Source organism: Phaenicophaeus curvirostris, chromosome 6 (genome assembly GCF_032191515.1).
Source record: "Phaenicophaeus curvirostris isolate KB17595 chromosome 6, BPBGC_Pcur_1.0, whole genome shotgun sequence".
NCBI classification, from domain to species: domain Eukaryota; kingdom Metazoa; phylum Chordata; class Aves; order Cuculiformes; family Cuculidae; genus Phaenicophaeus; species Phaenicophaeus curvirostris.
The window spans coordinates 54,463,851-54,488,038 of record NC_091397.1 but is presented as its reverse complement, the minus strand read 5'-3'; the positions used below and the strand labels follow the sequence as shown (position 1 = coordinate 54,488,038).

Genomic DNA, 24,188 nt, shown 5'->3' with positions numbered 1-24,188 from the left:
TTCTGTCAAGTCACCCTTTAACACTTCTTACACACAGATACAGCTTAAAGCTGTCTAAGGTCTAGGAAACTCCACGCACTATCTCCAAGTTTTAAAGGTTAAAGTTGTAGGTCAAATACAGTGCAGTAAGTAATTTTGTTTTCACTTCAGGTCCTATGTTGTGTTTGGCATGAAGAGAACTGTAGTTAAAACCTCTCTTCATCTATGGAACTGCACGAGTCTCCTCTGTCCTCTGTATTTCAGTAGATCGAAGCGGTGAGCCAACAGGACTAAATACTGTTGGATAACCTGAAAAGTGAACATTTACATAGTTTGTATACTCACAGTTGAATTCAAAATGCTCATCAAGAGTAAAAGGCAATAATGTTTCTCTTACACTTTTATTTATCCCATAAACCATGGGTTTTCAAAATTTGGTTGGAGGAGGAAGAATTAAGAAGTTGTGACATTTCTGTGTGCTCTCTGATAAACCAGCAGCCAACTTGCTAAGAACAAAAGCTCTGGCTATCAAACTATATCGCAATGGGCAATACTACAGTAAGCACTATAAACATGGAGTGATTTTCAGGTATTTGTTTCAAGCGCAGACAGAGTACTTCTGCTAGAACATTCTCCCTTTTTTTATTAGCCAGACTTGAGAGAGTTATTAAAACAGAGGGATGCCCTCCCCTAAACTATAAGAGAACTTTCTGCAGTGAACCAGTGACATAGAATGGCTCCGGATCGTCAGATAGTATCATCACACATAAATCACATCCTTGCAAAACTCATCACCATGACTTTAAAAAGGAAATAAAAGTAACCCAGAACACTAGAATCGCTCAGATGGAAATCAACAGAATATCAGCCTTCATTCCTACTGATCCTGAATTCAGCCATTTAGGGAATCAACAAGCAATCTACTTTTAAAGGCCTTGCACTACAAGACAAGGGCAGTTGTCTCTGCTTGCAAAGTTTTCCTCATTTGTTTTTTTTTTAAACTCCTTTAAAACCATTAAAAGTCTTTTAACAGGCCTACAAAGGAGTCTTCTCCAACACAGGATAGTGTGGCCTAAGACTTTGGTTCGGGTACTTAGGATCATAGAATCATGAGGTTGGAAAGGACCCACTGGATCTTCGAGCCCAACCATTCCCATCACTCTTTCTTCTTGTGTATCTGGTATAAGATCTGCAAATCTTCCTTGCTGAATAAGAGACAAAATAAAATGTGTAATTCTAAGTCTCTAGTGGATCAAGCTATTTAAGTAAATCAGGTTTCTCTGGACATATTTTTTTTAAAACAAAAAACAACAGGAGCTGCAACCACAGACTGAAAAAGTCTGTGTAAGGCAACACTGAATTGCAAGTACAACTCTTGCAATACTTGCAATACATGTACCATCCACATTTAGTAGAGTATGGAAATAGGACACAGGAGTCGGGGGGTTATTAAGGTCTGGTGCTCATCATCCCCACTGTCCCAAGCACAGGAATCATGCTAGGTTTTTTGACTAAATGAAAAATACACATTTTGAGCAAAAGACTCTGTTCAATGAGCAAAAAGAGAGGAAAGGAAGCCTCTGGATGTTTAAAACAAAAATGAACTTTGTACAAAGCTTCAAAGTCATCACAGCAGTCCAGAAACATCTCCACACACCACCTGCAAGCCCTTAAAGTTAAAAGTTCTCTAGAAGAAATAAACAAAATTTAAAAAATGAACTTAAACTAATTTTCATTCTCTACGATTTTCTTACTCTGTGTTATCTCAAAGACTTGACAGGATGAGCCAGATATTAGCATTAAAGTAACCACAAGCAAACAGAGCAGCTATTAGGAATGCGGTAACAGCTCACATACAGCCATGGATATTAGAAGCATTTTTATTGAGAAAAGGAATCTTGGCTCTAATTCTGCAGTTATCCCTTATTCTTTCAAAGAGTGCCACAGGGATTTTAACTTCCATCTGGACAGCTTTCCTTTAACTGTTTTTGAACACAATGTGTGAGAACACAACAGAATTGTAGACACTAGAGATGGAAAAGACCTATTAGATCATGTAGCCATCCTCCTGCCAGTTAAGTTTTTTCCCTACAGAATAGCTCCTAGCACTTTGCCCAGTACAGTTTAAACCATGTGAAGATATTTGGCTTCAACCATCTTCTTTGGAAAATTGTTCCACACTGTATGAAGAATGCCATTAGGAAGTTTTTCCTGGTAGACACAGCATGCATTTTTCTTTCCTTAGTAATTGCCAGCCTATTATTCCTAGTTATATCCCATCGGGCCAGCCTGAATAACTCATCTTTACACCTACAAATAAATGGAGACATAAAAGTTTCCCTACACATTGGTCACAACTTGGCCAGACTACACACGGTTTCATAGCCAAAATATACACAATACTTGAATAAAATCAGTCATTCCACCCTTTCAGTCATTGCAGAAACAATTGTCTCCATACCAGTGAACATTTTTAGATGGCAGGCTCAACAAATCTCTTTATTTTTCCTTGACTTCTGCTACCTTTTGCATTCTCCATAAAATGAAGTAAAATCATAACGGTCTCACAGAAGCAAAATACTCTTACTCTGGCAAAGTCAGCACATTGGTAAATGTACCTTTCTGCAACAGCAGCTGCTGCCACATCATGATTTCTGCACAGGGTTTACCATTCTTACCTCTCCAGTGTCAAAATACTCATTGTCCCAATGCTTAACATTTTCAAGGTCTTCATTCTTTTCCATCTTTCCAACAAAATAAGTCCATTAAACTATTAGGTTGGTGCACAAATAAGAGCTGGTTTTGTCATTTTAAACAGTGAGGCATATTTTGAATTAAACTTTTATTTAAATGTGTTCAGGTTTTATTCCAATTTACAGTGTGAACTCCACTTTACTTATTATGCTAATCATTATTTGTTTCATTATTGATTATGCTTCCTCATTACAACAGAATCTACAAGCCCAGAGGTGCAAAGTTTGAACCAGTCATTACTATTTTTTACTGTTTAGTCAGTCTTTCAATTCGTCGTTGCAAGCATTAGTGCCCACAGACATAGTCTTAACTCTTTTGCAAGTCCCTCTCTTCTGCTTCCCTTGGAAAAAGACACTGCACTAGAACTTCAGCATTCAAGTAAAAAAAAACACAGATTCACCAGTTATCCTTTGGTCTATTTAATCTCTGCTATCTGCTTGATCATGCCATTGAAATACATTCACTTTACAGTTTTGAGGAAGTGCTCTCTTTTGTTTTTTAAAAGAAAAAGCTGGAATTGTGAAATATATTGCTCTTTGAGAGGAAGTAAATATTTACTCCACAGTAAATAAATACTCCACAGTATTTCTAAACTTTCCTTTCCTTTGCTCCATGTTAAGTATAGATCTAGCCATACAGGGAATAAGTCTGCAATTCACCCTTCAAAGACTAACATTTTAATTTACTTTACCAGAGAGCTGAAGTCTCAATTTGTCAGTGTTATTACTAATATCCTTTCCACCACTTAATGGTTAACTGGAGCTTATGGAAGTAGTACTGTAAGACAAAACAGTTGGAAATGACAGCTGTAATAAAAACTCCAACCTTTTCTTACCAGCTCCATTCCACAGTTCCTTCAAAAAAAATTACATATTCTGTTGCTTATTACCACTTCAGCATGACTACAGTTCTTTACTTGACAGCTCTTATTAACAATTAGCAGTCTGACTTTTCTACTGATGACTATCTTGACTAATCTAGATAGTGAGGGGAAAGATCTACCTAAGTTTCATTATCAGATCTAAAGAACCATACTTAAAAAAGAATTTAAAACAGTTTATCTGTACTTCAAAAAACAGAAAAGCAAATCAAGCTGTCACATCTTTTTGTGAATTTCTAGCAGAATGCAGTACAACATATTTTAAGCAGAAGAGGAGGTGATATAATTTCAAGAGTCAGTGGAAGGGGAAAAGAAGTTGAAAAGGTAGCATCTGAAATCCAACAATGCTTACAATGAAGAAAGCATCACATCAGAAACAGAAAAAACATTTCACCCACTATACTTTAAACAGTGCATATTTTGTGTACTGAATTAAAACGAGGGAAATGTTACAGCAGCATCAGTGAAACCACTAGTGAAGTTTGCTCTGGATTGCAAGGTGAGAGTATCAATTATACTTTCAGTATAATACAGTGGGAGGATAAACTCAACACAATTCCTGAAGGCTAAATTTAGATCCCTTACTCAACCAGTAGTGCCTTCAGTGCCAACAGAAGTCAGTTTTAAATATACATCTGTGAGAACATGTGCTTTAAAAGCCTTTTATACATACAAAGATGCAGAATCCAACCTTTGCAAAAAGATAAATTTACTTCTCTAGATTTAAAACAAGATACAAAATAAACATGGATTTTGAAGATGTTTCATCATTTGCCGTATGCGTACAAAGAGCTTACAAATCAGGGCAGCGCTGGGAACTAACACACAACTTTCTCATGTGGACCTGCAAGAAATCCTGATCCTAGGGTAAAGTGATTGCTATCTCTAGACAGCATTAGCAGCATAATCTGCATGTACCTACTGGGATGAGAAGTATTTTCCAAAGTTAGTTAATACAAAGTAACACTATGGTAACTTGGTGCATCAACTTCTTCTTAATGGGTTCTGACTGTAGGCTGGAAGTAAATGCTCTAAGGCCAATCATATGAAGGAGACAGCACACCACATTGGCATGCAGGCCCATCTGAAAAAGATCAAGGGAAAGAATCTTGCAGGGGTAAGACTGCAAACAAGCCCCTAAAATCTGGCACTAATGCTAGGCCTTAAGATACTTCATTTCCAATGCCAAGATGGGATTAAAACCCCCACTATTTCTCCATAAGGTTTATAGATCTAGTGATTTTCAAAATATAATTTAGCATGTGAAATAACTTGTTCACAGTGCAGATGAACGTCAGCATCCATAGGCAACACCCAAATACCTAAATACACAAGTGGAATCATCTGCCAATAACAGCTAGTAAACAGATAGGTCTAAAGATGACAGTTCAGGCATTCTCCTTTCTCTTCCTCCTCACTGTGTCCCACAAACGCTTTCCCTCACGCTCCTGCCAAGTCTGTTGCATTGCACAGCTACAGGATAACGCCTGCCAATTTCTAGAGAGCTGAGCATACTTCTTCATTTAGAGTTTTGTCTAACGGCCAACAATGCAGTCGGGACGTACAAAAATACGCCAAAGACATGATGTGTTAGGTCTTGAAAGATGGAAAGCATAACATTTAAGTTTTTCCTAACGAGCTTGACTTCTTCACATTTCTAGTAACTGCCCACTTCAAACATGATTTCTGCAGAATGCTTCTTGCCATTCACATGTACTAGAAAGCTAACTAACTAACTAACTCTAACTATTATGTACTAGAAAGCTAAGTCTCACTTCTTTCCCCCTCTACCAGAATATCACTCAGTCTGTAGCTGACAGTAAACACCAAATAATTTGCATTCAGTTAAACACCAAAACAAGCCATTGCATTCAGACTAGTCAACTGTGTGTTATCATATTAACCCAGTCTCAGCTTTACGATTTTCTCAAGGAACAAAACCCCCAAAGAGCTACAGTTGTTTTGGAATCAAGCTTGCTTTCTTTCCTTCTCTGTAGTTACAGTACAGTCAGCCTTAAAGCAAAAAACTTATGGGTACAAAAAAATTACAAACATTTCCAAAGGGTAAATAATTCCCTTGGGTAAACAACATATCTGGGGGAAAGGGCTTGAAGACAACTACATAAAAGATGTCAGAACTGCCCAATCAATAAGTAGAAATCCATGTTGTGTTTAGAAAAGCATCAGATAGCTATATAATCCACCCACAACATACTGTTTTCTGTGGTTTTTATTCCCAGGCTGACAAGTTATCTAACTTTACAAAACCAGGACTAAAATTTTGGCTAGGAAGCAAGAATGTTGTCTTCCCTATTATATCCTTCCATAACACCTACTCAGATCTTCCTACTTTCTGTTCACATTAGAATTTGGATAAAAATTTTGGCTTCCAGCGTGTAGCCAAATCCTGCTGTAGTTTTCAGTTGAAAATTAAAAAGATGGTTATTTTTTGCTCCTCACCTGCATTTATTTTCATGATCTGAAATTCAGGCTACGTTCTTTCTAGCCTGTGTCATACCTTTGACAAACTCTCTAGGACGTATCCTCTCCCAGCCTTTGCATTTTTATTCCCTTTCAGGTATAACTTTCTGAATTACATCAAGGGAAAATAAAAAATTCTCATGCTGTCACTTCCATTTTTTTTTTGGAGTCAATTGTAAAAAACCCCAAATTTTCCCATACAAAATGGGTTTTCCTCAACTTCCAATTTTAGGAGAAGAATTTAGAGAAGAATTCAGCAATAGTAACAATCAGTTGTGGGTTTTGTTTTCAAAATCTTTTAATATTATGCTTCTGCTCTCCTCTGGACACAAAATGAAAGACTTCCCTGTCCTATGTAATTTCTTACCAGAGATTTAAAACTTAGAGATAAATAATCAGCAACTTCAATAATAGACAAACATCACCCCTGTTCTTCAACTGTTATAAAACCAGAGAAAAGCTCTGATTTTTCTTGACAATGAAATCATTTCTTCCCCCCTTTCCTTTTTTCCTTTTTAATTAACAAAGAAGCAGCAGAACAGCTTAATGGTAACCAAACAGACCTTCCCTAACATAAGGAAATGGAAGGAGACTGAAGAGATATGAACATCTGCATAAAAATACAACTCTGAAAGAAGTTAAACTAAAAGGGCCATTGTACCACACCATGTGAAAGCTCAGTTTACACAAAAAGGTATCCCTAAAAATATTTCTAAGATTATAAAATTTCATTAATGTAATGGAACAAAAAATGAATACTGTTCATAGAGCAAAGAAAAGCAACATGTACCAGCAAGGGTACAAATTGATGGCTGAGATTGTAAACAAAGAGACAACACATGCAACATGAGGTAAACTGTTAATGAAGACTCACCTCCAGAAACTGGAGCATCCATGAAAACAGCTCCCATTTTTTCAACTGCTTTGGCTAATTCTTTTGACACTGCAGGGTCTATCGTACTGGAATCTATTAGCAATGAGCCTTTCTTCACTTTCCTAAAATAAAGATTTATTATTATTATTAAATATTTGTTGCACAAGACATCTGCAACTATGACCAAGGCACTGGCTTTCCTCGGCACAAAAAATATACGGGCACTTTTTAGTACACTAACAGGCACACACAGAGCATTAAATTCTACTGAGCAAGTCCTGCTCAGTATGTGCACTCCCAAGTACATATACCGAACAGTTTTGAATGTCTCAAAACCCAATAAAACCTGAACACAAAAAAAGGATGTTCTTCCTAAACACTATTGCAAAAAGAGTGCACTAAGAAAATTCACCAATATGCAAGCTTAAGCAGTACATCATACACAGATTATCTAAAATACATTCCAAGCAACTGAAATTAATGTTGATACAGCCTAACATTTCATATATAATAATAGTATTTTCTTTATATCTACATACAATATCTTAAGCTCTTATCAGAATAGCTTGATTCCATTTTGAATCATTGCTAAAATTCATTCCATGTAAAGATCATAACTAAACCACAAAAGCCCACTGCATACTTAAAGCGAAGAAGCATGGAGAAAAATGTCAAGTTGTTCCACTGATAGCCAGTAATTTAGAAGAATTGTATCCCAAACTGCAGAACACAAAAAGTTGCACATGTATTTAAAAAAATGCAAGTAAAGTGAATTTTTAACACCCTCAAAATCAAAAATTGTTTATATTTTTTCCCTCTTTCCACTCAATTGCACCATGATTTAATTTCCGCTGGGCCAGCAAACTCTATGAAATCAAACAATATATTTTTTCATAGAATCACAGAATAGTTGGGGTTGGAAGGGACCTTTAAAGATCATCTAGTCCCTAGTAAACAGGGACACCTTCAACTACATCAGGTTGCTCAGAGCCCTGTAAAACTTGACAGTGAATGTTTGCAGGGATGGGGCTTCTACCATCTCTCTGGGTAACCTGTACCAGTGTTTCACCATCCTCATTGTAAAAAATGTCTTCCTTTTATCTATTCTAAGTCTGCCTCTTTTAGCTTAAAACCATTTACCTACCCTTTGTCCTGTTGCAACAGGCCCTGATAAAAAGTTTGTCCCCATAATGCTTCTAAGACCCCTTTAACTCCTGAAAACATGCAATAAGGTCTCCCTAGAGCCTTCTCTTGTCCAGGCTGAACAACCACAACTCTCTCAGCCTTTCTTCATAGGAGAAGTGTTCCATCCCTCTGATCATTTTTGTGGCCCCCTTCTGGACCCACGCCAACACGTCCATCTTTCTTGTGGGGAGGGCCCTCCAGGTAGGGTATCGCCAGAGCAAAGTAGAGGGGCAGAACTGCCTCCCTCGACCTACTAGCTACGCTTCTTTTGATGCAGCCCAGCATATGGTTGGCCTTCTGGGCTCTGAGGGTACATTGTTGGCTCCTGTCTAGCTTTTCGTCTACCAGTTGCCCCAGGTGCTTCTTGGCAGGGCTGCTCTCAATCCTGTCATCCCCCAGCCTGTCTTGACACTGAGAGCTATCCTGACCCAAGTGCAGGACCTTGCACTTGGCCTTGTTGAACCTCATGAGGTTCCTATGGGCTGACTTCTGAAGCTTATCCAGGGCCCTCTGGATGGCATCCCTCCCCTCAGGCGTGCCAACCACACCATAAAAAGGTGAGTAATTTAAAGCTTCCTGTGACAGATGAAGAGCCCTGCTGCACCTTGTGTGCTGTTGGCAGTGCAGTGCGTTGCACTAACTCAAATTACCGAGATTGCTGGAAACAGTCTCTCAATATATACATACAGATGTGGACCCCACTGTAGGTCCAGACTCAAACACAGAACTTGTCCTTATTCACAGAAGGGATGAGCTGCTGCAGTTAGTTTAAACACCTGCAAAAGAAAATCAACACAGCAGTGCTACATCACCTCCTCCTATGTTCAGAACAAGAAGCAATGGCACAGGCTCTTCAGTAATACAGCAGGATGACCAAGTTAGTGCTTAAACACTTCAGAGCATCACTGTTTTCTTCAGTAAAGCTTAAGAAGCTTCAGAAAATGATCAAAGTCAAACCAGTCACTAAGGACCAGGTCAGAGCAACAATTAACCGCTACTGCCAAACTACATTTCTTTTTAATACAATGCCTGAGAAACTGCAGTGGCACAGGACTGCTTTCCACAATCCCTGCTCTATCCATTATTTTCCACATCTAGGTGCTCCCACGATTAACGGGCTGTATTAGATTAGTAAGTACTACCAATCGGTCTTCAAAGCACTGCCATCCAAGTTTCCCGCAGCTGTTTGCTCAGCTTTGTGGGACTGATCCAATTACCCTTCTTTCCCTGAAGGGTTTAAGCTGCACTACAGATACTTAGATCTGCTCAGTCCTACTTTGTGAAGAATTAAACTACAGACAGTAAGGGAAGGAAGCAACTATTGTTTCTTATACTGCAAGAAGAACAGAAAACCCTGACTTCTATTTCATTTTATTATCACTACACCTTTACACTGCCTACAATCAGTACCTAAAAAAGATATCGTCGGTTTTAGACACTCTACTATACTTTCGTCTTTTATAAGTTTCTTCCTTTATGTTATTAACCTGGATAGCAGTAAGATCCTACATGATTGAGTACCCTTAGTCAGCCTGCCAGAAGCAGTGCACACATGGCCAGAAGAGCCTTTTAAACACTATTTATTTTTTAATTTGGCAAGTCCATAAACTCTTGGGTATCAGAATTCTGCAAGCTGTGGATTTTAGGTTCAGTGGAAATCCCTGTGCAAAAGTTAAAAACCACTCTTTCATATTAAACAAACTCTGTAGATATTTTCTTGTGTAATAAACAGACAATAAGAGTAGAAATCAATAAAACTTTGTCAGCCATTATATGTTAATACCCTTTAATACCATGAAACACAGTAGAATATCTTTAGAACATTTCATCTATAGAATTTTAAGTTAAAGAAAAAAGTATTTGAGCAAATAATTGTTGCCAGCAAATATTCTAGTTACACTTGTCTGTAGTACACTCCATTATGGGGAAAGAAACATGCAACTGGCAAGGTAGATAACAGTTAAGTTGCCTCAAATTCACATAGATTATGACTCTACTGAAAATGAGATTAAAACTTCAGCCAAAAGCCATTCAAAAACAAGCATAGTTTAAGAGAAGTCATACAATCAGAAATACCAATAGTGAGAAGACAAAGGAGAATGTCAAGTTAAGTGCCCTGAAGGCACAGAAAGAGTTGCAGCAACAGCGATCATTTGAAAATCAAGGTAATACAGCCTTGAGTAGGAAGGAGAATTCTCCAAACTACAGAACTACTTACTTTAGAATTCCATTTGCTCCCGTGTAAACTTCTATTGCATTGGGACTAGAAGGCAGCATGGTAATAATTCTGTCTGCTTTTTCTGCTACATCTGCTGGAGAATCCGTTACCTTTTGAAGAAGAAAAAAAAGAAAAGCATGCTTACACTTCCTGAAAAAGCAACAGACGACATGTTTGATGGGTTTACTTTCAGAATTCACAGGTCATCAGTCACAACTAAGCTAGGCAAAAAATTAGAACACAAGAACGTGTTCTTCACACTTAATGAAAATGTTGACTAATTGGATCCAGTAACAGAAAAATAAAAAAACATTAAAAGAAAGTCTTGTCACGAATGTTCCTTTAGAATGTCTGTCAGTTGGGAAGCTTGTATTCCATCAACCCACTGATGAGTCTTCAATTCACTATAAACCATGCACCTATACAAAATATCACTCCACATTTTTTTTAAGGAGGGACAACGTGGATAATCAGAAAAATATCACTTTTTTTCCCTTGCCTTATAGTGGAGAACAACTGAGGAAAAAGAAAAAAATTACTTAATACACCTCTAAGTCTCTCTTTAAAAAAAAAAGAAATCAGATAAACTAATGTTTCTCACAATATTATGGTTGACATTTTTAAAAAGGAAAATTATCAGCTAGAATATCCTTCATCAAAAAAGTCTGAACAAGTTTCAAAATATACTGTTAGGAATTGTTTGTTAAAAACATATACCTAACTTTAAAGGTATATTACCTTCCCTAGCTCATTTTCAGAGGCATGCAGTATGGCGTTTAAGATACATAAACAAGTAGTGGATTATTGACAGCTAAAGTAGTGAGTTTTACCCGGAAAGCATTTGCCAGTAAGATTTTTGTCCAATACTAGTTTTAAATAATTCATTTATTTTAAAAAAAGCATTGTTAATACATTAAAAAAAAAAACTAGCCACAGCAACAAAAATACAGCAGACTCTTATTCTTAGCTCAGGAGGATCAAATCTGATTTCACTCATTCAGGTAGTTTTACTGAAACTAATCATATTTCAAGCAAGAAGCAAGATGCGCGGAAAGTACATGGTTAGCGGCTGTATTATTTATTGTCCAGTTATTGCTGCTGAATGACAAAGCCTTAATCCTACCATGATCTATTCTAATAGATATATGCCTTAGGTCTGTAAACTAACAAGTAATGTCTTAAGCAACTTTTATATGCTTCTTACTCAGTGTGAATAAATTAGAATTTCCATATAACATGGCTTTAGGATCAAACAAATTGCAGTTTAACAGCTACCTGGAAATTTGTTTCCTTTCCACAACATAGATAAATCAAGAGATTGATGACCTCTTGTTGCTATTTCTTAACTACTGGTATTTGTTACCATTTTTGTAAGTTCTGGTACAAAACGACCTTACGTAAATAAACTATTTTTTTATATACAACGTGTTTATAAGGTCTAAGCATCAAACAAAGCATGTTATATACACATTTGCAAGAAATGCTGAATAAAATCTTGAAGGAATTCTGGGATACAGCAGGAGAAACTTCTTCATTTCTATTTGACTTATAAGAGGGGAACGCTGAATATACTCACTGAATAAAGGTCTCTTTCAAAAAAAATAGATAAAGAAACTGGCATAGATGGGACTTAAAAATGCACGAGTTTTGTTTCAAAAGAATAAGTGAATAGTACACAAAACATCTGGTATACCACACAGTTATAAAAGGAAACATTCTCTAGTCTAAAGAACAAAGGTTAGGAGGAATAAATGAGGCAATTATAAACAGAAAAGCATCTCTATCTGATTAGTTAATTTTATGACTTACTTCCCTGGAGACTGGAAAGCCTAGCGCTTTATACAGGAGAATGACACCTTTGACTTCAGTTCTGAGTATCTCTGGTTTGGTTCAGTATTATTAGAGAAAGAGAGAGGAAGTGCGTAATTGGAACATGACTTTATATACGTTGTCTTATTTGAAATTATTATCTCCAGTATTCTTAGAGGTTTGCAAGTTATCAACTGAAGATTCTGTAGCCCATTTTCATCTCTCAACCAGAAGATGAAAAACATACTATACTGGGCACACAACTTAGAAGCTACATCAGCCTCACATTTCCACTTGGGTATATGGATAGGATATAGCTGGGATTTGATTACAGATGTAAACAATTCTTAAGCAATACAGACCTGTAGAAGACAGTACAGTAGTACTGTACACAGAAACTGATTTATTTCATCCATGTCTTCCAAAACACTAGCATGCCTTCTACATGACAAAAACGAGATTACGAATGTACACAGATTGGGACAGTGATTCCACAACCCTACAGGGAAAATAATATTGCTACCTTTGTTAGCAAAAAGATGGGAATTGAAGTGGGAAATTTCATTCTTGGCTTAGTACTATTACCAAATAAGATTAATAGTCCAGAGGAAATCTACCTACCTGGTTCAACAAGCAGAATGCAAAACTTTTTATTTGGGACTTTCCGTCTCAGAAATAAAGCTCAATTTTTTGAAAGCCATTAAGAAGCATTAATCATTTGAAATCATTGTGTCTGTGAATTTAAAAAACAATCCAAACACCAATTGTTGATTAAGAGCATAGACCATACTGGCTCAAGGTAGCAGTCCACCAAGCTCTGCACATGTTCTGATACTTGTCACTTCAAGCAAACTTCTGCAGTATGCAGCTGGATAGGGTATACTTTTCTTCATACTGGTCCCTGTTTTATGCCCTTCAATATGCACATCTGCTTATATTTTTCCCAAAATGCTTCTCTATTTTTTTCTTTATACTTACAAGTCAATTAATAATTCTGCTGGCTGGAAATGCCATTCTTACTGTACACAGGGAAGAAAGCTCTATTTTTATGCTGCTTTATGCATCAGATAACTTCAGTTACTCCATCAAACTTCCAAATCTGAGGGAAGATCCAATGGTATGTAAACTGAAGTAAAGTAACTATATGACACACGTGCACTCCGCTGTATAAGAAAGAAAGTGATAACTATGAGGAAAGGAAAAGACAACTGAGTGCGGAGGCAGCTTACTTGCTCACAGCACTGTTCTATAGTCTCCCTTGTTTGTAGCTTTGCAACTTGCCTTCAAGTCTCACCCTAGGTGTTTCCATAAGCTCCTGCTCAGCCAGTTCTCCCCTTACTATTCACCATCAGCAGGCAGGTGGCTGCATTTTAACATATACTACCTTACAGTTCTTTACTTCAGAGGCTAAAGAAAGCAGAATGACATAATATACAGACATGATTAAACATCCCTCATCCTCCATATACCTAGGTAGTAGCCCTGACATTAAACAAGGATCATTTGACAATGTTTACTGTCTCTTGGGGGGCATCTTTTCACCTCTGTAACTCTCCTGATGGTTTTGCCCTACCAGCCAGACCTGAGAGAAAGCAGCCCTTAGAGCCCAATGTACCTTCTATTGCAGTTTCTACAAGGCCCCCTGGACTCACAAGTTTCCAAGTCCTGAAAAAAATGGTGGGGTAGGATTTACACCTATAGATCAAGAAGAAGAAGTTATGTTCACATATTTTCTTTAAGAGTGTTTTATTTGTATTTAAGCCTACCCATGTATTCTCTTAGTGATTTACGATCTTAAAACATACTTCTAGCTTTATTTTTAAAAGCATTACAGTTCACCTTTAATATCACATGTTAAGTCCTGCAGTGGATGCCAAAGATTCTATTACTACGGCAATAAGCTATACAAATGAGCAGCCACAGCAGAGATCCCACTGCAGAACTTGAATTAAAAATACAATCAAGTGTTCAAAACAGACTTCCTTTCCATTTGCCCACCCTCATACTCAAGACAGGTCTGGTTCGTGCCTGAAGGTCTCAGCTGCTTTAAAAAAATAAAAACAGTAGCTAGGAAAACAAGTTGAAAAGCTTACTTACCCACTTAATGTCAAGATTCTGTAATTATTCATGGGGAGCCACACTTAATTAACAACAGGTGCACTTTATAATTTTATCTTTTAGGAATACTGATGTTACCTCATTATTTAAAACAGCTGCAATTAGCTCCAACAGTTTAAACTTTCACAGCATACAGTTCCTCTGTCTAGATCTGCCTACACTTTCCTTGCCATTGCTGGAAAATTCCCTCCTATCCTCTACATTGCCACACCAGAGTAGTATTTTTGCATTGGTTTCTCCTTACTTGAGTTCACTTTTTTCAGTGTTTTATGCACCTACCCATCCACCCATACTTACCTAAACTGTTATAGCGTTAAAGTATGTAAAAACCACACAGATACGTTTCAGACCCTCAGAACTGAGCCAACCATCTGAGAGACTGAATGGATTTCTGGCTGCATTAAGGGATCAACAAAAGGAATAGCACTGACTGGAACAGGGCCAAGATTTCACAGGGTACATGGCAGGAAGGTAAACCTCCTTAATGTGATCAATTTCCTTCCCTCCTTTTTTTGTTTTCATTCCTTCCTCTTCTCTCACCATAACCTTCCTCGCCTCGGAGAGAATGAGCACGTATATAATTAGATTTTTCCCCTGCCCCTGAGGACTGCACCTTGAAGCAGCAGGAAAGCTCATATGTCCCTATAACCCTTACAGCTATGCCAGCAGGAATTTTTAACTAGGGTCATTTAACCTGAAAAGGTCAAATTAGGAAGCAGATGAAAAGCAGCCCACTGGCCATCTAGACCTGGGGGAGGAGGAAGCAGGAGAAAGCAGGAGGTGAAAGAACAGGCCATCAAACTACTCTCATAAAAAGGGAGGAAAAAAACAGCTAAAGAAGTCCAACAAGGTAGCAATTCTGGCTAACAGCATGAAAACTACTAAGGGTAGAATCATGTTTTGCTCCAAGTGAAACCTCCCAGATTCAGATTGCATTCACCACGTTGTTTTAGTTTCAATTGTGATCTTAACCAAGAAAAAAAACCCCAAGGTTATTTAAAAGACATTGCATGCAAGAACTATTCAACGCATACAGTTGCTGTTGGAATAAACAAAGTTTATTACTATACCTGAGCACCCAAGTCTTGAAATTCTTTGCAAGCTTCTGGGAACACATCATATGCAATAACTGGATATCCATGTTTTACCAGGTTTTTTGCCATTGGATTTCCCATGTTACCCAGCCCAATGAATCCAACTGGTGTTTTGGAAGCCATTGCCCTAGAACACACTGATTTCAAGCAAAAAATATCAATATATTTGTATTTTAGAATAATGCATAACAATGATGTAACAAAAGCTAGCATGTAATATGTCTTCATTGATTTAAACAACTTTACACTTAAAAACAATAGAAATGTAAGTGCTATTCTATATAATTTAAACCATAAATTATAGCTCACAGTGGGCCACAAGTACCATCTCAGAATGATTTTTCTACATACCAAAGAAAATTATTTTAATAACGAAAATGTGGGTTTCAAAAGTATAGTAATAACCAAACTTCAGCAACATTCCTGAAAGCTAAGGTCTAAGAAGAGCTCAAATATAGACTTAAAATATGCAGGCCTGTCTGTGTTTTGTTATGTGTCTAAATCTTAAACTGGATATAAGAAATCAAATTTTATATATACGCTTTAGAGACTCATTTGCAACTTTGGTTGCAGCCTTGGGGTATAGCACCTGTTCTCCAGAAATGGGCTGAAGCTGCCACTGTATTTCATGCAGCCCCTCAAAGACAATAACTGGACTCCTCTGACCCCACATTCAGATAAATACAAGGCACTAACTGAAAGGTGAAATTCTCCATAATAAGTCACTGCAAATCCTCTGCACTACCGTTTAAAAGCAAATACTGAAAACCAGAGCAAACTGTAGTGTCAATACAAAATGATGAAGTCTTTCCAGGAATAATCCCTGTATTCTATTTGCTGAACTACCAAGGCAGAACTACAAAGCATAACCTACAGTCTGTGGAAAATGCTACAAGTTTCAGCTGCTTTTTACAAGTAGTCAGAGAGTATCATATGCCGGAGAGCAAGTAACTTTGCAGTCATCTACCACAATCACTGCCTCATCACTCTATACACTCCTCATCCAATTTGACAGTGCCAAGATGTCCTTGTCAATTACATAAAATAATTTCTCCTTTATGACAAAGGAAAAGTTATGCAGAAAAATACTAAGGCGTGTGGCAACTGAACATCCAGAAACAAGGCTAACTAACTACTGCAACTCAGGCATACAAACAGAAAAAGTGCCTAAGCTGGATCTAGGCTCTAAGAAGTCTCAATGCTTAGAAAAGAATCCTCTCTAGGCCAATAACACTTGATTAATCATTTTAAAGTCTTTCTGACTTTAAGCTCCTTCTTAGCCAGCAATGGTCATGCTCTTTCATCTGCAGCACTATTTTGGAAGTGCCACAGTTAATAAATCAGGTTCGTTGAGAGAACTTTGGTCCGAGAGAGTTTCCACAGATGCCTGCAGCAAGTACATAGCTACAGAAGTAACACAGCTTGAAAGAAAACTGCACTGGGAAAATACTTAGTGCAAACAGATAAGTCAGGAAAAGAGCATGTTCCTTTTTTAAGAAGCGCAACGTGTCAAATCTAGAAAACAAATGAACAAAGATCCTAGAACACCATGATTAGCCATAGTAATAATCTTGAAGCCTTTTCTTCTCATAGTTTCTATGAGGCAGTCTCCCTCAGTAAATCACAATTTCTCTTTTTACTAACCTGAAGCTTCTAGCTTCCTAAGGAGGTTCAAATCCCAGTTTTCAGCATTTTCCTTTCTCTGCCCCTTCATACCAGTGGATCTTACCTACCTTGACTTCAGTAAAGCTTTCAAAACAGCCTCCTCTAGCATTCTAGTAGCCAAATGGGGAAAGTATGTACTGGAATGGACTGCAAGACTGACTGATGGAAGAAATATTGTCTGGACAATCTTAAACAACAATTATCAGGGGTTCAAAGACAAGCAAAAGTTACACGTGATGCTCCTCATGGGTCAATACTCAGGCTGCTGCTGTTTAAAAATGTCCCCAGTGACTGTGATGGTGAGACGTAAGAATCCTCAGAAAGATCACGTGGCACCAAACTTGGGAGGAATGTATGAAAAACTGCAGGGAAGGGCTACCCTTCAGAAAGACTGGATAAACAGGTCTCAAGAAGTTTAATAGAGAAAAAGACAACGTCCTGTCCTTCAGGCAGGAGACATCATTGAAGGCTGAGGACTGGCTAGTCAGGTTGCAGTCTGCATAACCTGTAGATTCTCATGGACAACAAGTTCAGCACAAGTCAGTAGGACATCCTTGCAGCCAAAGATTAGTGACGTACTGCACTACATTAGCAATAGCATACCCAAAAAGTCAAAGAAACCAGTGACTCCACTCTACGCAGCACAGACACAAGAGATGTGGTCATACCTGGGCAGACAGCCCAGGAGACATCAATTAAGATGACTGAGGAGCTGGAGAATATGGCATATGAGCAGAGGTTAAGGGAATCGTCTAGAAAAGCAAAGCCTGATTGCAGTCTTCTACTATTATATATATGGAATGGGAGGGAAGAAGAGTTACAGAGCAAATGAAGACAGATTCTTCACAGAGGTGCACAGAAATAGGAAAACGAGCAACGGTCAAAAGCTGCAGGAAGGGAAATTCTGGTGGGAAGTAACAAAAGCATCCCTGATTAGGGGGAAGGTTCTGCACTGGAACAGGATGCACAGAGAAGTGGTGGAACATTCATCCTTGGAGCAACCTAGAAGCAACCTTGAAGCACTCTAAACAACCCTATCAAGCTCTAAAGTTAGCCCTACTTCCAAACCTGAGTTTCCTTTGTTTCTGTGAATTTAAAGTAACCTCATCAGAGCATAAATCTAGATACCATGACGAGGATCATTCTCGTAGCCTCTTTTCTTTTATCCCAAACTCTTCTTTTCTCACCTCACGGACCACCATCTCAAATTAAACATCAAGAAATCTCTTAATCATCTACAGAAAACTTTCTTGATATCTTTTTTCTCTATCAGTGCTGAAACCAACAGTGAGGCCTGTCACACAAACCTACAGAATATCTAAGCACTGTTTACCATCTGATACATGGCACAGGCTCGGTTTTGAAACAAATGTATAATTCAAACATCTCAGGACTGATATTTTGCAAACCCACATACATGTATGCTTAACTAATCCTATTAATTGGATAGGCATTTGCAGAAACTGTCCCTGTGGTGCTGAGTCCATTTTACTCCAACCACAAAATCTACAGTAACCTGCTGCAATTACATGGCTGGAAAAATGTCCAGTTCATATTCAACTTATAACAGAGGGCAGAACATCAGAAGTAGGAGTAATAGGAGCTACTTTTAAAATAATCAGAGATACCATGTGCAACTACCTCTCCTTCATGGGGAATAGAACCAGCAACACAGGTTAATTTACCGATCAAGTTAATTGTGAGCAAAACCAGCTACAGCTACACTGTGTCCAAAGAATTTGGGCTTTTCCCAGGAGATTCTATGTTATTCTCTTGAGAGAACACATGCTCGCAGAGCCCCATGCTTGTGAAGACTCCACTGATGACAAGGAACAATTTATGACCCTCTTGCCATATTGAGGGCTTACAGACAACATGGACAAAAATGTTTTGCTTTGAAAAGTCAGCCTACAATAGATACACTTGACCTGATATACAACTTCACAAGAATTATACCTTAAAAATAATTTAATTGAAAAATCAGCAAGAGTTCATGAATATCTTAAAGGCTTTTCTTGAAAAAAAAAAATCCATTAAGAAAGTATATTCAGAATGCACAGATTGCAATCTTGTTCTTAGAATATCTGGCCTGTCAACGACCCAAAGCTTGCCTTTTCAAGCTTCTAAAGATACTGAAAGTAATTTTCTTTTTAAGCTGAATGATGACAGTTACAAGTTTAGATAATTTCAGATGTTTATATTTCATTTTACACTACCTCCCAAAGCAATGACTCTTACAGTTTCAAGAAATAATTTCAGCTCCAGTGGTGCCTTGAAATCACTGCAAATACTTGACTGCATAGACACTATAATATGCAGTGCAGAGGACATCTCTTTGTATTCAAACAAAAAGGAATTAATAGCTGGATAAGACCACAGGCAGTAGAGCTGGAAAAGGTCAAATATGCTTGTACTCCAAGGGAAAGAATAGTCTACCTGTCCAAGAACAGGACTGAGAAACCAGTAACTCTCAAACTGTAATCTCATCTATATTTCTTACTTTTCAATTTTATAAAATATATTTTGAACCATGTTCACCAGCTCCAGGATAGAATCCCTTGCTCCACAGTCAAATGAAACCAACAGATCTGGCACTAGGGTAATAGCCCACAAACTCCTGTCCCATACGCATTCTTCATCAGAGTGGTTACAAGTCATATTAATATTATTAATACTGATATATTCTTTACTACAGAGAGGATCAGCGAGTCTTGAGTCCTTTTCAAACCCAGTAGATGAGATTTAACAGGAGCACTGGAAGATGCCCAGGGAAAGCCCAGAGGAAGCTCAATAACCGAAGTTGCTGGCTTTGTTCAGGGCTTTATAAGCCACTAAATAAAGGAATTTGCCACTGATTTAGCATCTTAAGTTCTGGTATAAGCACAAAAGAAGACATCATCCTTTTTCTCTTTCCTGATTTGAAAAAAAAGATCAGACAGACTCTTTATGGAAACTCAGAAAACCTCTACTGAACTAGATCCTGGAGGAAACTAGATGAAGCAACATGTAAGATAGAAAGGCCAGCTGTACATGGGCAGAATCAGGTCTTCCTGCTCCTAGAAGCATTTGCCAGTGGAATTTAAATTGCCCCAGGGTCACAAGCTTTTAAAGGTTATGCAACCATTTGGAGGAGTGCACTGAACCAAAATCATAATTTAAGAAGATGACAAGACTCTAAATTTGACCAGCTTTACATTGAAAACATCCCACTTGTTTCTCCTTGCCTCCATAAAGGTCTGCTGATGAAAAACAGGCATGCTACCTTGTAACAGCCAGAGTATTCTTACCTCATTCTTCTTATCTGTAGCTATGCCTCATTAAATGTTTGCTAATGCAGTAGAGATGAAAAAATGCAGTAAGTACTTTTCATCTAAAAAGAGTATCAAGTGTGCACTTAATACTTTAATTATGTGCTGGACAGCAGAGCAGCAGCTCTTTCAGTCATAATCCTTGCTTAGTAATTAATGCCTCTCCACACCAGAGAGAAGAATCATTCAACAATTCAAATACAGCTCGTGCATCAACAAAAGTACTACTAACTGAATAGGTCCCCACTACTCATCCAAAACTATCTGTAAGGACATTTTCTAGAAGTGTAGTATCTTCTTTGATGAGCAGCTCCCTCAGCTCATGATCTTCAGTCACCTGAACATCTTCCTTTCTCAGCCACGACACCTTCTTAGCCCCCACTTCATTCACCCTAAAAGTCCCCAGGAAGAATTTCTCCATATCCATCAAAAACATATTTTTAAGTAAGGTCACATACACCCTCTCCATTGAGCACCTTTCCCAGAGACTGCCAGCTGCAGATCACAAGACTACATGACCTCTGTCAACTATCCAACTTGCCAACACACAAACACACATACCCAAGATGTATATATACATACTTCTCCAAAATCTGCCCTTATCTATTTTCCTCCTAGATGATTTAACAGCCTCTAGTGTTAACATACAGAAGAAACAATATAACATAGTCTGCACCAGCTGCAAAGAGCAAGGGACCAAGCAACTAAGGACCACTCACTAATCAAGGTACGGTGTTGGACAGCTCTAAGCTGGCAGGGTTCCTTCATTAGGATGGTGTTTCATCCAGAATGGGAATCAATGAAATAACAACCCAAACCACAACTTCTAAACTACTCAAAACGAAAGAAAAGGATAGCAAACCTAATAAACACAATAGAGATGGGGAAACCTCAACGTACAACTAAGCAGTAGAGCTTAGCAGCTAAGAAGGTTTAATGCTTAAGAACTTCATCCCATAAACACTTCTCAGAGCCACCAGGACTTTCATCGCAGTCACTAATGACTAAGTCAAAGCTTAAACACTGTGAATGAAATTCTGTTCTACGGAAGTTTCTTGGGAGAGTCACTATTATCCCTCTGTCTTAAAAGTGGTTTCTCACTCAGGTCTTTAGGCAAAGACAAACTACATTTTACAACTTCAAGGACCAGAGTAGTGTTTTGGGTTGCTTTTCACACCTGTGCTCACCATGAAGAAATGAGATCCCTTCCATTTTCTCTACATTAAACATGACTGTTGGAATATTGACCAAGGCAGCGGATCTCAACGGTCTTACAGAAGTATCTGACAGCTGCCATACACAGAAAGTTCAAAACACACTGAAAGCCACTGCATTCAACTGTGATATCACAATAGGCACTAACTACACAAACAGGTCTCCTGTATTTAACTTTACTAGCATGTGACCAACATGCCTGCTGCACCTGAGCTACTACTTAACACATCAGAGCTGTAACTATAAAAAGCTCATGCATTAGCAGAAGAGAGTCAAGCAAAAATAACACTGAAAGCTAAACATTAAGTGTCAAACACTTTTCATTGATTGCTTTAAATGAGGCTTGAAGGGGAATTACAATCGTTTTTGAAATTACTTACTTAAAAGTAATTGAATAATTCCTGAAACCTTTTGCTACATGACAAGATTTTAGAACCATATGCCATTTAAAATAATACATTTCTTCCACTTTGCTACTTAAAAGCCTTCACCTATTTGTTGGGAGTCTAACTATACACTGACATACATGAGCAAAAGACTGTATGGCAATGACATTGAAAAGACAACTGAACGTATAGCTTCAATGATCTATTTTGGCAGATAAAATACTTGGAAAAAGTTGTGTGCTTCTCAAGACTCTGAAAAGGGAATAGGTTTGGGCTCCAGTTCTGCAAATACTCTCCCTTCACTGGCACTGACAGGACACTTAAAGGTGTCTGCTCCTTCCACCACCCATACATTAACCACATGTAAGCGAGCACCTGCAGAGCTGCAACACAACAAAGTGTGAGCTGGAACACGAGGAAGCGCCACTAGATTTACCTTCAGTTTGAGGAAAATAATCGGATGCAATGATTGAGAGGGTTGAACTGCCCAACAGTGGGTGACAGATACTGCTAACACCACACCAGTGTCACAGAAAATGCTTGCAGGCTCTGACAATTTCCAGGCATGCGATTTTAAGCAAAAGAATCATAGAATGGCTTGGGTTGGAAGAGACCTTAAGGATCATCCAGATCCAACCCTCCTGCTGTGGGCAGGGCTAGGTCTTGAACACCTCCAGGGATGGGGCATCTACAGCTTCTCTGGGCAACCTGTGCCAGGGCCTCACTAGCAGTAAAAAAATTCTTTGTAATATCTAATCTAAATCTCCCCTCTTTCACGTTAAAAGCGTTACTGCACAGGAAGAGCCTCTCCCCAGCTTTCCTGGAGCCCCTTTAATTTCTGGAAGGTCGCTACATGGTCTCCCTGGAGCCTTCTCTTCTCCAGGCTGAAGAACCCCAACTCTCTCAGCCTGTCCTCGCACGGGGGGTGCTCCAGCCCCCTGACCATCCCTGTGGCCTCCTCTGGGCCGGCTCCATCTCCCTGCCGCGCTGCGGACTCCAGACCGGAGCCAACAGATTTCTTGCACCGAAGCCCCTCGGCGGCTCGGCCGCGGCAGCCCCCGGGGCCAAGGGCAGCGCGGCCGCAGCGCTCCCGGCCGAGCCCCGGCGCCTCCCCGGGCAGCTCCTTACCCATCGCCGCCCGCACCCGCCGGTGCCAGCGCCACCAGCCCGCGGGTCCCCCGACCAGCGCCGCCGCGGCCATGCTGCGCCCCAGCCGCCAGTGACCTCGGGCCGCGCCGCCGCCGCCCCGCCCGCCGCCGCGGCCAATCGCAGACGAGCCCGGGCGGTGCCCGCCCCCGCCGCCGGGCCCGCGACAGCCAATCGCGAGCGAGCGTGGGCGCCGCCTGGCCAATGGGAGCCCGCCTCCCGCCCGGCCCACGGCGACAGCCAATCGCAGGGGAGCCTGGGCACCGCCCGGCCAATGGGAACCCGCCCCTGCCGCCCGGCCCGCCGAGACGGCCAATCGCAGACGAGCCTGGGCGCCGCCCGGCCAATGGGAACGGCCGGGGATGAGGGGCGGGGCCCGGGCCGGCGCGCCTTATTGGGGCAGTGGCGGAGAACCGCGTCCCGCTGCCTGCGGCTTCCCCTGGGGCGGGGGGGGTGTTTCCCTTCCTGCTCTCCTCCCTCCCCCTTCCCTCCCCCTTCCCTCCCCCTTCCCTCCCCGGCCGTGCGGAGCGGCGGGGGCAGAGCCGGGGCCGGCACCAAGCGGCGGCCTGAGGGGAAAGGGCCTGTGCCGGCCCTGCCGAGCTCAGCGCGGCGACACCCAAATTGCCGTGACAGAGCCTCTCCCAAGACTGGTTTTGGCGTTTTACAAAGCCTGAAGAGGGACTAGTCACCTCCTGACAAATAGAAGTCTCGGTATAATTACGAAACAGGGAGATTTTTTACATTCCAGACCGAATTTCAAATTTCTTTGGGATCTGGTAATGTTAAAATTATGACGCTGCACTTGGACGTTTCCCCCTCGTTTTTACCTCACTTAATATTTCTATCAGAATCAAACCCATCATTATACATTGTATATTTGTCTTCATATTTATGCACTTAATAAATTGAGAAGGCAAGAAAAGGGTTGTGCCAGCTTCTTAGATCCAAATAAATACCCCGGTGAAATGTCTTTTGCCAACAAAATGAAGCATATTGATACCAGCAAATAAAACTCTCTAAGACTCATTTCGGTGTCTTAGAAAACAAATGTCCTTTATCAGGCCTGAACAATACGC

General features: G+C 39.7%; 1 protein-coding gene across 1 annotated transcript in view; it reads right to left on the bottom strand.

Moving 5' to 3' along the window:
- HIBADH (3-hydroxyisobutyrate dehydrogenase) overlaps window positions 1-23,220 on the bottom strand; it is a 78,443-nt gene extending 55,223 nt beyond the window's left edge. Inside the window, exons 1-4 of the mRNA XM_069860250.1 lie at window positions 23,095-23,220; window positions 15,369-15,529; window positions 10,372-10,481; window positions 6,969-7,090 (exon numbers count right to left, since the gene is read on the bottom strand). Of these exons, the coding sequence (XP_069716351.1) occupies window positions 6,969-7,090; window positions 10,372-10,481; window positions 15,369-15,529; window positions 23,095-23,167 (466 nt within the window). The 5' untranslated portion in view covers window positions 23,168-23,220. The remainder of the gene's footprint in view (window positions 1-6,968; window positions 7,091-10,371; window positions 10,482-15,368; window positions 15,530-23,094) is intronic.
- Between the last annotated feature and the right edge of the window lie 968 nt (window positions 23,221-24,188).